Raw genomic sequence first — 15,598 nt, forward strand, 5'->3', positions numbered from 1 at the left:
TAACATGTACCCCTACCATCGACACTTGGTACAGTACAGGGATCCATTTGTGGAAGCCCAGTTTAAAACCAGCCGTCTCTAAAACAGATGCCAGGAAGCGATAGTCGACCCTGTCAAAAGCTTTGGTCTGATCCAAGTTGATCAGTGCAGCTTCCATGACATCGTTTATCCCTCCTTCTAGGATCGTACAGATCAAGTGCAAGTTTTTCTGAATCGGTTTCCCTTTCACAGCATAGTTCTGCTCAAGTTCGATCAAACCTCCAATAACAACCTGCAGCCAATTCAATAGGATCTTGGTTTAAATCTTTAACTCTGTGTTTAGCAGAGTTATAGGCTTGTAGTCATCTAGTTCTGGTGTTTTATTCTTTGTTTTGCGTCTGTAAACTTGTATTCGGCCTAATTAAGATCAATAGACAAGAAACATAACTCAAACTTTCATTGAAGCAAGAGCAAAGTTAACCAAACGCCCCTCCCCTATTCCCATATTAAGAATGGCTTTATAAATTTGCGCCGGGTGGATTTTATGGTTTAAAAACAAAAATAGATGAATTTGCATAAATTTTGGACTACAGTCTTTTTTTTTTTTGGTCTTGTTTAACCTAACGGATAAGTACATAATAAAATTTTGTTTTGTGTGCCATTTTCTTTTTTTTTTTTTTTTTTTTTTATACATATAGGGGTTTGATCTGGAGAAGTATGCAAAATCTTTCAATTTGAGAAAGAGTAACAGCTGGGTATGAATTGCAAGCCACACAATAAACAAGTGTAAAAGACAGGTGTGAAATGTGCCCGTTTTAATCAATTATCCAATTCTTACATAAAATTCAACCTAAAAAAAAAAGAAAGAAAAACATTTATGATATACGTACTCATCACAAAACGAAAATGTCATATTCCAAAAAATCATATAAATTGGTCAAGTAATTTTTTTATAAAGAAAATAAATTTTTAACGTTTCTAAGCGATCAATGTGAAATCATTAGCAATTACAAGGCTGATCTCGCAAGCTTGAATTATTGTGACGTTATCTGCCTTTGTTTTGTTTTTTTGTTTTTTCAAGATAGCGATGCGAGACAGTTCATTTTTGCTTACTTATAAAATTTGATTTTCTTAGTTAAAAATGAAACTACTAGCTCAATTACATGATTTTTGGAATATAACATCTTTGTTTTGTGGCGGGTACGTAGATTGTAAAGATTTTCTGTATTGGTTTTTTTTTTTTTATTAAGTTGAATTCTGGTCATGCACTGATTAATCTCATTTTTTTCTTTTTTTTTTAATTTCAGACCGATCACACAGATGTGTAATTGATCTGCTGTATTCTTGCGACAGCAACAAAGACCGAATCATCGCAGAACATCTACAAAAATTGATGGAGGACGTCTTCGAATGGTCTGTGAATAGTATTCCTGTGGATTTCTTTATTCCCGACTTATACGGCAGTCCAATGAGTAATGTTTCCCTTTACCTGACGGCCCCTGATACACAGGGGAAAGTCAGAGTGCCAGATCCCTACAAAAATCAAAAGATCAACACCTGTGAAAATAACGATTTGATTAAAATATTGTTGTACTACAAACAAAAACGTAACAACCAGATCAGTGTTGACTTTCAACCGTCTTTTGACATTGTGAAAGATATTAAGAAGCTTTTCTATTTCGTGTATTCAGCCACGAAAAGCAAAAACCCGGTGGAATTATTTGAGGAAACATACTACCCGAAGGTTAATACTATTGAAAAACAGACTTTCTGGAACGGGTTTGTTTATTTGATAGAAAATGCTGCTGAATTAAACTGTGACAATGAAAATGAATGGGGAATAATGACACAACATGACTCAATCCGGTTAAATAATGGTTTTTAGTCAGAGACAAAGTTTTAATTGAATCGATCAATTTGTAAGTTACAAAATTTTTTAAAATCTATATCTATATATAAAAGTGACCTTGTCTGTCTGCTTGTGTGGTCCCCACCAAGCTACTCTGTCAATTTTTGTGTCTTGATATATAGGGTAAAGGACCTATGGAACAAATTCCATTTGATCTTTAACCAGTAAAAATAGCTGCTAAGAGGTCAAAATTGCAAAAGATTAAAACTTGGCAGGCGTAAGTCGACTTAAAGTGGTCTTGTAAGCATGTGCAAATATACATTTATAGGTTAAATGATGTTATTTTTAAAAAGTTTTTATATGCGTATGGACTTAAATCAAACAGTCCAATCACGGATAAGGCTGAAGAGGTATATGTTTTAGTTTCGATTCTAACTGAGGGTACCCAAATCATATTTTTTTTTTTTTTACTTTTGAAATCACTACTATATATTCTATACAATGTAAGAATTGCCTCTATAATAATAAATACGAAATCTGCATATATTAAAATATCATAAATACGAAATCTGTATATATTAAAATATCATAATGGATGAGAATTTTTATTTCCTTTTAACTTCTTTACTATGAAGCTGGGCAAAGGTGGGGTGAGGTCAATATGTTACCACTGTCAGGATTAGCTATCTGGATCTTGTATATTTTGTTGTGAGGGAAAGGTGTAGGTTTTGACGATAATGTACTCGAGAGATCTTTGCTCATCCCCTTCCTCCAATTCCATTTACTATGATTTCTTCAATACGTAGAACGACAACCTCGCCGACCAAACATGACGTTAGGTACTCCATTGAAATCTTAATCATTTCCCTTTTAATTAAAAGACAACAAGCCTTGCCCAAAGGTGGGATTAAAAGAATGTCGGAAAAACTGACCATTCAAAATGGCACCTTCAATTAAATAGCAAGAAGGCTACACAGAAGGTGAATACATTTGTTAGAATATCCTTTGAAGGACCGTTTTTATTCCAAAGGAAAGCTCAGGAACATTCCAAAGAATCCTTTTTAAAGAAGAGAAATTGAAGAGTAGGAAACAAAAGGGAAGCTCTCAAAGAAAGGTGTGAGAAAGAAAAATTGGTACAAAGGTCCCGAGAGAGGGAGTTCGTCTACCGGAGGAAAGACAAAAAAAAGAAAGAATGTTTGTGTATGTAATTTTCTTTATTTGTTGCTTGTTTGTTTGCCCTGCCTATCGTCTTAGTTTTGCTGAGTAAGCCCAAAAGGATTAGTTATTGAAATAAAGAATAATTTTCCTTTTTTGTTGTTATGTACAACGATATATATATATATATATATATATATATATATTTTTTTTTTTTTTCAAGCAGTGGCGGCTCGTGCCTAAGATTAGTGGGGGTGCTGTTAAAAAAAAAATGCATATTGTTTTAATATTGTGTAAAAATAAAACAAACATAAAAAATATACATAATTTATAGGCATGCACACGTATAAAAATACAATAACTTAAAGGAATTCTAAATAGATGTAAATATTTGGAATATCTTACTTATTATATTTATTTGAAAGTAAATTCCATTCTTCTTGTTTTAATTTGTGAGAAAAGATTGATAATTTTCTCCTTAACTTCTGAATGACTGCTGAAGAACTTTTTTTCAATTGGAAGCACTGCAAGTGCATTTAGTCTTTTGCAACCCATAGTGCTCCTTAGAAAAGTTTTTATTCTTTCAGAGTTGAAAAACAACGTTCTGCCTCTGATGTAGCCATGGGAATTGTCAAGATAATTTTTATGAGTTTTGTGATTTCATTAAGAACATCGTTTAAATTGTTTTCCAAAATAAATTTCAGGAGATCAATTACTTTGCAATACTCATGGATATCTGACCTACTATAAAATATTTCTAGCTCAGTTTCAAACTTTTCTTTGTCAATCATGGGATATGCTTCAGTTGTCAAGGATATCTCTTCTGTAGGTAGTTATTTCTTAAAACTAGCAAAGCTTTTCTTGTTAAACAATTTAGCAAGTATTAAATGTTTAGTTGAAGAATATCTGTCCATTATATCAACAGATATATAGTCACACAGTTCTTTAGCTTTGGCCTTGGGTGTTTGTGAAGGATTTTCACAGTATTTGGAGTTTCTTATCTCTAAAATAGCAGTTTTGAAATTTGCTATATATTCATTGACTTTATATATGCTAATTTCCCGAGATTGCATTTGATTATAAATAATTTCAACATGAGACATAATTTGATGAAATAGCTCTAACCAAAATATGAAATTTTCATCGTTCAAATATTTCAGAATTCCTGTCGCTTCTGCAACGGTTTCATCTACATATGATGTTGGCTGAATTTCAGTGAGACATTTTTTTAATGCTTGAACATTTTCATGAACTCTATTTATGGTCCGTATGTTAAAGTTCCACCTTGTGGCAGATGGACGTGGAATGCTTACATCCAGATGCTTCTTGAGAATGGACAGACGCTGTGGTGATCTAGAAAAGAAAGTCGGAATAGCCAAAATGTTAGAGATAAATATTCTAGCATTTCGTGTAATGCTTGCTGCATTCCTCATTATTAAATTAAGTTGATGCGCATAACAGTGAGTGAAATGTGCATTACTATAAACTGCTTTTATTTTCGCCTGAACACCATCTTTTTTGCCTTTCATGACATTTGCACCATCAAATGTCTGAGCTATCAGTTTTTGGCGATTCCCTTGAAGGATTATATCCAATTGTTGTAGAATACATTTTGATATTCCATCAGCGGTTTGGTTTTCTGGAATAAAGAATCCCCAAAAGTGTTCAAGTATTTTTTCATCCAAGACGTACTGTAAAACAATGATCATTTGTGTATGTTCAGACACATCTGTTGTATCGTCAGCCATGACAGCTACAAAGGAAGCTTTGCTAATTTCTGCCCTTATTTCATCACGGTATATTTGTAAAAGACAGTCAAGTATGTCATTCTGAATGGTCTTGGAAACACCTTTGAAGACACTACTGGTTTCTAAGTGATTCTTTAAATCTGGATCTAATTTAGATGCAAAATTTATTAATCCTCTAAATACACCTGGATTTACTGAATCATCTTTTTCATCATGTCCTCGTAAGGGAGTTTCAAAGTTCCCACAAAAGAAAATACAATCTATTATTTTGGATAAAATTTCACGGTTCTTCTTAACATTCATGTTATGATGATTGATTGAAAGTCTGTAGGCCTCACTAAGTTTTTCTTTAATATTTACGGTCCCCAAAATTGATAGGGAAACTACATTGTCAACGTGCTTCTTTGACTTCTCATGCTTTTCAGTTCTATCTTTCATTTTGCTAATAGTTCTGAAACCATCTTTTGTCCACGTTACATCACCCCCAAACAACAAACAAGGAAAGCAGAATAATGCCTTTTTTAGTTCACAGCCGCAAAGCCAACTTTTCCGTTGGTACCAGTCAGAATTAAAGCTACGAATATACACTTTGTTGTTGCTAATGCCTGGCTGAGATATTTGAATATCAGGCGTTGAACGGCCTCTTTTCTTAATTTCAACTTTATCATGGAGAGGCAGCTGTGAAAACTCAATCTGTTGAAGTTCATTTACCGTCACAGAAGTTATTTCTTGAGGATGCAAGGAGGCCATGGTTAAATTCTTTTATATCAATTGTGTTGGGAAAGGTAAGTACTAGGCAGTCTATTAGTAGAATATTAATTAGGGTAGAAGGAATACAATGTTTACGTGATTCTCTTTTTGCGATTCAACTGAACCGGAAGTTCTAACTGAGTTCAATGGTACTTTTATAACTTTTAGATAATAGATTTTTATCAACGAAAATAGTTTTACTATTTAAAAACGTTTTTATTTAAAAAAAGCTTGTTGTTAATTAAAAATAGGCGTATAACAAAATAAGCTTGCCATTAAAATTGTCTTTTTTTAATACAAATATTTTTTAACTTTGCCATTATAAGCCGTCGAAAAAGGGATAATACGCAAAAACATTTTAATAAAAAAAATACTATTTTAAATTGTGTACACTTTACAGAGTAATAAAAAAATATACAAATATATTTCTTTAAAACTTTACAGATTAAATAAATTTTATGGGCTTTTCCGCAGGCAAACAAACGAAAAACATTTTTTTAAATACATTTTATTTAAAAAATTTTAATAATTTATTTTTTCATAAAAACAAAATCTTTGAAATTTACTTGCTTGCACACGATGGTAAAGTTAGGAGTTTACCATTTAAAAATGGTTTTATTGGATAACAGTTTTATTTAAAATTTAAAAATGTGTTTATAACTAAACTTACTTTGTAAATAAAATATAGAATAAAAAAAGATTACATGTTTGTACTATGAGCAACATTTAAAAACAGTTTTTAACTAAAATGTATTTAAAAAATAAAATTTTCTTCGCTTTTCTATAGACAAAATGTAAATAGTTTTTTTTATTCTGTAAAGTTTAACTACCACAAAATGAATAGATTTCAAACTACATAAAAACACAAACAAAATAAACCGTACGTGAAAAAATAACATTAGTTACGTTGGTAGCTTTACGGGTAAAAAGCCCGAACACTTTTAATTAAAAAAAAAAAAAAAAAGTGTCGCATATTGTATATTTTTGTCTGCTTAAATCGCATTTAAAAGTGTGAGAATTTTTTTTAAGGTGGATATTTATTTACAAGAACACTTTACACTTTTTAATAATAATAAAAACAAAACATTTGTAAACAAGCCTTTTAAAAAAATAATAATATAAGCGAAAACACGCAAACACCGGTTTTCACGAGCGTTTGGAACTGCTAAAACGACAGTTCCAATTTAGCTTTCATTCGCCGTCTGAAGCGCGCATGCGTATAAGCGAACTTCGCTAAGAATGTGTAACTGTGAATTTGGCAGCTCCAAGCAAAGTTTTACTTTTATACTTATATGAATATGGGAACAGTTATCGACATTAAGCTTCAGGATTTTTTTATATATATATATATATATATATATATATATATATATATATATATATATATATATATATATATATATATATATATATATATATATATATATATATTATCACATAGAAAGGAAAAAATAAACGTATTATTTTTACCGTGTATCGATAATATTGAGTAGAAATGATTGGGGGTGCTCCACAGCTCCAGGCACGAGCCGCCACTATTTTCAAGGACTCTTTTGCAACTCTTTTATATTTTTCAATTGTGTTTATTACTTTGGTTAACATTGTTAATTCTGCTTAGAAGAATTAAAGCAGCTAGCCCTTTTATGTTCCTAGTTACTTGCCTCCCTACATAGGGCAGAGTTAGACACAAGGTCGGTTTTTAATGTGGGGAAAATCCAGCTCCCCAAAAAGAGGCAATCTGGATGGGAACAAAAATAAAAATTGTCTCGGTCTAAAATGATTTTTCCCTCACTGACCGTGGACAGAAAAAGTGAAGTCTAGTATCAGAACAGATACTAAACTTTGTTCTTAACGAAAAGTCCTTTTGTGTTAATAAAACCGAATTGAATCATAACCAGATTGTTGCTCATTCTTGTCTGCATTTATTTTCTCCCTTTTTTCCCATTTTTTTTTTTGTTATACAAAAGTCGGAATTTTATTAACAACCACAAAATTCCGACAAGTTAAGAGTATTTTACGACCGGGCAACACCGGGCGACATGCTAGTCTTAAATAAAAAACAAATCAATTGGTAATGTATAAAGGTTGTGGCTATAAAAAAACGTGAGAAAAAAATGTTTAGGCAATGAAAATAGTATCATGTTGTTACTGTTATATACTACTAAATAAGGAATTATTTACATTAAAAATCCAGTTAGTATTATGTATCCATAATTAAGAAAAGCTAGCCTGGAAATTATGGGAATACACGAAATGTCTCAGGTGGACCTTAGGTTTACTTTCACAGCCTTGTAAACTCTTGCTTTCCTTATTTTGTCCTTTAGTCTTCACATTTCATGAGTGATTTTTCTGACTAAGGGGGAAGAATTGCTGTTTTCATGGTTAAAATCTATTCATATAACATTATTGGTTAGCTTTTGAGCTTGAAGTGATATATATATTTTTTGGTTTGTTTTTAGCTCCTTACATTAAGTAGCTTCATGCCTTATCTGGAGAGATTTTCATAAAAAAAGAAGTGATTCGCCATCTTGTTTTGATTTCGCTTATTCACATAATGTTGACACTTTACAAATGTGCGTTTCTTAATTTTAGATGCATAATAACAATGATTTCTCATAGAACTGATTCCTCATTTCGTAATACATAACAGCATAAGCTTATTTTAAGTTTTAATCAGATCGAGTTATTAGGTTGGTGCAAAAATAATGTCGTTTTATGACATGAAGTTGACCGTCAAAAACGACATTATTTTTGCACCAACATAATATATTCCTTGACTAGCTGGCTTCACCAGCTCGCTACTGCTTGACAACATCTGCTGCTTTAAATACTTAAAGAAACATTTTAAATAATAAACATTTCAAAACATAACCATTTATTCATGTAGACGAGGGGTTCTCAACCGGGGTCCACATGGACCTTAGGAGTCCATGAAATATTTCTGGAGGTCCACAGAATTATTATTATTACTTATTATCATTATTATCATAATTATTATAGTTGTTGTAGAATACTTTATTTGCATTAAATTAGTTTTCATTTAAAAATAAAGCTTAATTATATAATATTTCTTTGATTATTAAAACCTCAAAAGTTATATTAGTGAAAAATAGAAGATTGTCTTATGACCAATAGTTATGAAGATAAAAAGAAGGGAAAAGGGGTTCATGTGTAAAAAAAAAAAGGTTAAGAAGCACTGATATAGATCATTGGTTTTCAACTAATTTTTTTACCCATGGACCCTTTTTTTCTTCTTTTTTCTTGGTGGACTCCCTTATAACTATTGGTTATAGTATGGGAGGGCGAAAGTCAGACAGATGATATAATAGGAATATAATAGGGGGGAAAAAATACAACAAAAAAAAACGACTGCCTGAGGTACATATTTAAAACCAGCTCCTATCACTTTTTTTCTTTATTGTTTTCAATGTATTTTTATGGAAATTTTTTGAAATCTAAAAAATACATGCAAATTCGTTTGAATATATACTTCGGCTTTCACCAAATCAAACCAAAATTACAGTAGAAACTAAATTTTTTAATAATAAAAACGATTATTGGTTGGGTTTATTCATGAACTACCAAAATATCATTGTAGGCCTCCAATTTGTTATATTTTTCCTGTGGATCCTCATTAATTTTCCATGAACCCCTTGAGAACCCCTGATATAGACAGATAATCATTAACATTTTAGGAATTTCGATATAAATTTAACCTTTCCAATGCTATCGTAAAGAAAAAAAGAAAGAAAAAAATCAATGTGCGATGGTGTGTGTAGAGAAGGAAGGGGGGTCGTTATTACCTTACAATTTAAAAATAGAATGTAACTCGTTGAAAATTAGGTCAGTCCGAATGGTTTGAAAGAAACATTTTTAAAAGAGCGTTTTGACTTCAGCATTAATGGATTCAACTTTAGAAATTAAAAGATGAACACCCTACTTACTCCATTTAAAATTTGAAAATCTATATATCTATAAAACTGAAATTTTCTGTCTGTATATGTACATTTCCCTACAAAACTACTCTGTCAATTTTCAGTCTTCAGACTCGAGATTTGGCATAAGGGATATTGAGATTTAGGAAAATCTTTTTAATCGGTTTTCCACCAGAAATTTGGCTATCAAGGGGTCAAAGTTCAACGCTTTAACTTTTGAAAAGTCTACTAAACTCCTCTGCCAATTTTGGGTCTAAACACTTGAAATTTTAGATGTATGTTACTTGGACATAGATCAAACTTTTTAATTTGATTTGAGCCCAAAATAATGAATGTTCCTATTTACAATGCCCCCCCCCACGGGACAGAGTTAGACACCAGGGTCGTTTTTTAACGTGGAGAAAAGGAACAAAAATAAAAATTATTTCAGTCGTGAAGGATTTCTCCTCCACTGATAGAGAACAAGAAATTGAAGTGCAGCATCCGAAGAACAGATACTACACTTTAATCTTGTCCCGAAGGCCAAGACCTTTGCGGTCTCTACCAAATTACTCAGCCAATTGTTGGTCTAAACATTTGAACTTTCACATAAAGTGTATTCAGACATAAGGCAAGCTTTTTAATCGGGTTTTAGCCGAAAATATGGCTTCCAAGAGGTCAAAGTTTAAAAGATTTTACCTTTGCGGTCTCTAGCAAACTATTCAGCTAATTTTGGGTCTAAACATTTGAAATTTTACATAAAAGGTATTCAGACACGCAGCAAGCTTTTTAATCAGGTTTTGGGCGAAAATTTGGCTGCCGAGAGGTCAAAGTTGAAAGAATTTACCTTTGCAGACTCTACCAAACTCCTCCACCAGTTTTGGGTCTAAACACTTGAAATTTTAGATGTAGGTTACCTGGACACGAGTCAAACTTCTAAATATATATATACATATGCACATAACGTTATGAACAGTACATGGGGGGGGGTCTGAGGAAAGGTGGGATGAACAAAAAAAAAAAAGAAGCAAATCATGTCATCTTTGATGTTGCTGTTGTTGTTTTCACTACTGTCATTAAAATATTAACCATTTATAGTCTTTTCCAAAAAACGAAAATGTGAAAATCTTTTCTTAAAAAAAAAATATTACTTTTTATTATTTCTCAACACGATAAAAAGTCTAAATAACTTAATTAGAATTATAGGACCAAGAGAGGAATAAGGACCCTAATCCAAATGAGCCAAAGAGAGAAACAAAAATGAAAGATTTTGGGCACATCGGTTTTACCTTAACCTTCGCACATGTGCATGTAATCTGTAATCAAATATAAAATAACCAACTTGTTCGGAGTTTTGTAATTGTTTTGCTGCTTTTCGCAACCAAGATTTACTTTTTATGTAGAGTGTTATATATGTATGTATATATGATGATTGCAATGTCTTGTCAGACGAGTGCCACTCCTTCAGACATTGAAAGTCCATGAGCCCGAAAATGACTTATTTAGTCCTGCTGGCGAATTCACACGCTCAAGCAGACATGACACTAAAGACGGTCATTGGTATACATACATACATATATACATATGCACGCATACATACATATATACACATACACACATACATATCTATAAACATACATACATACATACACAATACATAATACACATGCATACACACATGCATACATACGCATATACGTACATACACATATAAACACACATATACATACATATACACATACAAATACGTACACATATGCACATATACATACATACACATACATTTACCTACATATACATACACATACATATATATATGCATATATACATATGCATACATATACACACAAACATACATATGCACACAAACATATATATACACACAAACATATATATACATACAAACGAGAGGCAAAACGACAGCGACAGCGGCGGCTGAGGGGGCGGCTACTGAGGCGGAAGAAGCTGCAGCAAACGCATTTGCAAAGGGGTGGACCTCAGTGGACGCAGGTACCCCGAAGAATATGGAACTAGGAAGGAGCCAGACTTTGACTACATCGTTCGACACGTCCACGTCTAGATCCACGAACACATACGACACGTGCCACATACGACACGTATATTTTTTTTATTTTCGTCTTTTTTTTTTTTTTCAATTTTTTCAGTGAATTATTATCGAATGGACACTAATCTAGGTTCAACATCTGTTTTGATTATGTGTAATTACATCTTCAGTTGGCCTCCTGGGCGTCTTCGCCAACTATTGGAGTGGTTCTGAAGGTCTTTATGGCTAAACTCTTTTGGGTTGTGGTGTGCAGCATAGCCGAACCATTGAGGCCTTTTTTTTTTTTTTAAAGGATTAGTTGGGAAGATGATCCTATAGAGTGTCCCGACTTGGGTATTGGAGACAAAATTCTTTTATTCCTTCCATTAGTGGATGACTTAGATATGTTATTTCTGAAGAAATTTGCATTTGTTTATATTTAATTTCAAATAATTTCTTTTTATTGCATTGAAATTCTTTGTTTAAGTCTGAGCGTGTTCTTTTGTTATATCCAATGATTATGTCATCTGATGCATCTCTGCATCTTTTGATACTTTCTTTGATGTTTGGATTTGAAATACTTTATTCAATAAAGTATTTAAGTTTATTGGCGATGCGCGTTCAACATGGAAGTCTGGTAAACCTGTATCTTCGAAATAGTGAATTAAAAATAAGTAGATTAAAGCTCATCTTGTCAATTTGGATTTGCCAGCATCCCTTTGATGCATGGAGTTTGCAAAAATATTTTACATTTTTCATTTTGGCAAAGATGTCTCCTGAAGTTTAGAGTTCACAAGGCTCCCATAAAATTTAAATTTGTTTAAACCTTCTGGCACTAGACATAATCTGCATTTCCCATGTGTGTGTGTGTGTGTGTGTGTGTGTGTGTGTGTGTGTGTGTGTGTGTGTGTGTTTTGTTTGTTTGTTTTTTCTATTATTACACGTGAAAAGTATTTAGTTCTCTCCCACCGCAAGAACTTAGACATCAGGATTGGAAAGTAGGATTGAGAAGTCAGCGCCTCCGATGAGGGTCACTCTAATCTGCAAAACGTGTCTGGTCAGTGCTGTCGGCATTCCCTGGTAAGGGTATATATAGAATAAGAGACAATGAAATGGAGTTTCATTCTCTATTCAAAAGCAACTTTATTTGTCATCTTCGTTAGTAGCATGTACAAGAGAGAAACAGGTTAATAGCTGGAAGTGTTCTTGTGTGTAAGGATAGTATGAATATTATACCAGCTTGTTGATGGATAGAATAGTTCAGTTTACATGTGTTGTAGTCAGTAGTAGTCAGAATAAAGAATTAGACAGAAAGAAAGGAAAGGTATTTAGTGAGCGTCTAGTCTATGTATCGACATGAGTAGTCCTGTAGTTTGTAAAGAAAGTTGGTGCGTGTGTTACATGATAAGGGCTGTCCCCTTTTCATGTAAGTATAAAAATAGAGAGATTTAGTTAAAATGAAAATGAAATAGAATAGACGATATTTGAACCTCGTAAATTAGGTTTAGAAATAGATTATGAGAGAGAATTAGAAAATGGAATGTAAAACAAACGATTGTTTAGCTTAGAGATAAAATAGTTTCAAGAAAAGAATGTGCACTGTCAATTTTGTTATTAAAATTCAATTGAAAGAATGCAGCTACAAGTTTTTAACATATTGGAAATATAGGTTACTGAGAATATAGGTTAAAATTCCTTTTGTAAACAAAGGAAAAGGTTTTGGACACGCATGTCCAGAACTCGTGAAAGAAGACACATGTTTTAACATGTGTATGACGTCATGGAAAATGGGAAGTTCTAGATATAGTTAGAAAACTTTAGAGTTAAGCAAGCAGAAACTGAGAGGAAGTTTGAGGACGACAGACGAGAGTGAGTTGATTTTCAAACGTCTAGAAGCGAGACGGTCACTTTGAAACTTAATATGTGAAGCTTTGAATTCTTGATGATGAAAACCACGGCCGGTCGTGAGAAGAAATAAACCCATCATGTGTTTTTATAAACGTCGTCTTTGTGTTGTAATTCTACCAAAAGGTAAAGTGAAAATTGTTATTATATGTCTATATATCTGTATTATAAAATGTCTTGACATACACATCTCATATCTACAATGTGAACTCTACATCTCATAGCAACACGTCTAAGAATGAACATTTTAATATATATGAATATCTTTATAAAACGAACAATCTCTCTCTTACAACAACACAATCTCTGTCTCTAAGACTCTAAGACTCACTTTTAACAAAGAACCTCTTTTAATAAGAATACATAACACGTGTACCACGTTTTGTGGACAAAGGATTAAAGAATCCTGCGATGTACATAATATATCCGACAAGCCTTTAGAAAGAGAGAGAAAAGTGTTCAGTGTATACATGTTGTAGAGACAGGACAAAGGGTTAGTGTCTCATGGTAGGAAAGACTACGTCTGTGAAGCGCACGTGGAAGCAAGTTTTGATGATTTATGGTACTCACGTTAGACTGGGGTCAAAGGCCCAGCCAAATGTCTGCTGCCAGCGAAAGCCAGGGAGAAAGAGAGAAGGAAGAGTTGCCGATTTCGTCTTTTATGTAATCAGTCACGTGATTGAGAGCTGGCTTGTGATAGGACAAGCCAGGGAGATGGTTGATTTAAAGCCCGAGCCACGAGATTTCACCCCTGCCTGCTATTTAGCAAGTTTCGACTGCTACAGGTGCCTCAGGCGATTAACAATAAACTAATCCCTTCTTAAAGAGAGGAGGCAAAGCCTGGGAGGGTGGACTCTTACATAATCTCCAATCTTTTTTCAGATATATCTGTCGAACTTGAGAATCTTTCTGTCAAAATGGAGAATCTGTACGGAATTTCAAATGGAACTCTTTATATAATCCACGGTCCATATTTTGTTAAGCAGTTTTACATTTTTTTTTTAGGTTTTGTTCAATATTGGATCTACTTTTTATTTTATTTAATTTCTTTGTCGTATTTGCATCTCATATTGAAGTTGAGTTTGTTTTACGATGAAAAATCTGATTTTATTTGAAATTTAATGTTATGTTTGTTGAACATTTACCTAACTCTCATGAATATTGTTGTAAGCTGTTAGTTTAGTCTTCTATTTACCTTTCGCAATGTTTTTTTTTTCTCGCAGTATTTTTCTTGTAAGACATTTATTTCTGCTCCAGAATTAATTTTAAAACCCATTTCAGTTTTATTTTCATATTTATTGCCTATTTTTTCGACTCTTGTACCCATTAATATTTATGCAACTCAAATACAATTTTTTTCTTCTGTTTAATCAACCATTTTATTTATGTTCTTTATTCTGCATATTTTTGTAGTGGCCATTTTTTTTAAGAACATTTGGTGCAAATTGAATGAAATGCTGGACATAACGTTTATTTTGTGTGTGAATATGCACAACAGCTTATATAATATTTTTATTTTATTTTAGTATTTTTATTCACAGACCCATCGTATTCCTTTTCTCCCAAAGCTGGAATACTGCTGTCAGCTATGGTCTCCACAAAAAGTAACAGAAATCTGCAAAATAGAAGCACCTCAGAGAACATTCACCAGCAAAATATGTGGAGTAGACCAAATGAATTACTGAGAGAGGCTGAAATAGCTGCAACTGGATTGACTACAACGCCAAAGAGAACAATATATTATCATCTATATATGGAAAATCTTGGAAAGAAGGGTCCCAAACAATAATAGTATAAAGAACTCAACAGCGGCGAGGAAGGCTCTGCTATATGAAAACTACACTTGGGACTACACAGAGGATCAAGTCTATCATTCACTACAGCTTCATCTACAGAGGTACAAGAACATTTAACTGTTTTTCAGCCGCAATAAGAAATATAAGGAGAGTGTCCCCTAATGCTTTCAAGAAACAACTGGACATCTGGCTGGAATAGATACCTGACCAGCCACCAACACCAGGCTATCCTAGTCCCAACCTCAATCGTCTAGTGGACTGGACCTCTGTATGAAGTGGACAGCCTGGATACAGTGAAGCTCCAGCTCAGCTAACAGAATAACACAGACTACAAACTAGTGGTTCTTATTTGTACTTTTGTATCCTTTACTTGTGAATATTATGGGAGTTTCACGAGTTAACTTTATCCAAGTCACCAAATATCAACCATGATGTGCCAACTGACAGAACTTTGAACA

General features: G+C 33.0%; 1 protein-coding gene across 3 annotated transcripts in view; it reads left to right on the top strand.

Moving 5' to 3' along the window:
• The window catches only part of LOC145243399 (uncharacterized), a 103,415-nt gene extending 88,408 nt beyond the window's left edge, over positions 1–15,007 (top strand). The window contains exons 10-11 of one of the 3 annotated variants that reach the window (XM_080106248.1): positions 1,287–1,898; positions 14,871–15,007. In XM_080106248.1, the coding sequence (XP_079962374.1) occupies positions 1,287–1,864 (578 nt within the window). In that variant the 3' untranslated portion in view covers positions 1,865–1,898; positions 14,871–15,007. Of the gene's footprint in view, positions 1–1,286; positions 2,371–14,870 lie in introns of those variants that run through there. The other 2 variants (XM_080106250.1, XM_080106249.1) reach the window with 2 other exon arrangements.
• Positions 15,008–15,598: the final 591 nt, after the last annotated feature.

This window comes from Euprymna scolopes, chromosome 22 (assembly GCF_053919585.1).
Source record: "Euprymna scolopes isolate OS-2025 chromosome 22, ASM5391958v1, whole genome shotgun sequence".
Classification (NCBI taxonomy): Eukaryota; Metazoa; Mollusca; class Cephalopoda; order Sepiida; family Sepiolidae; genus Euprymna; species Euprymna scolopes.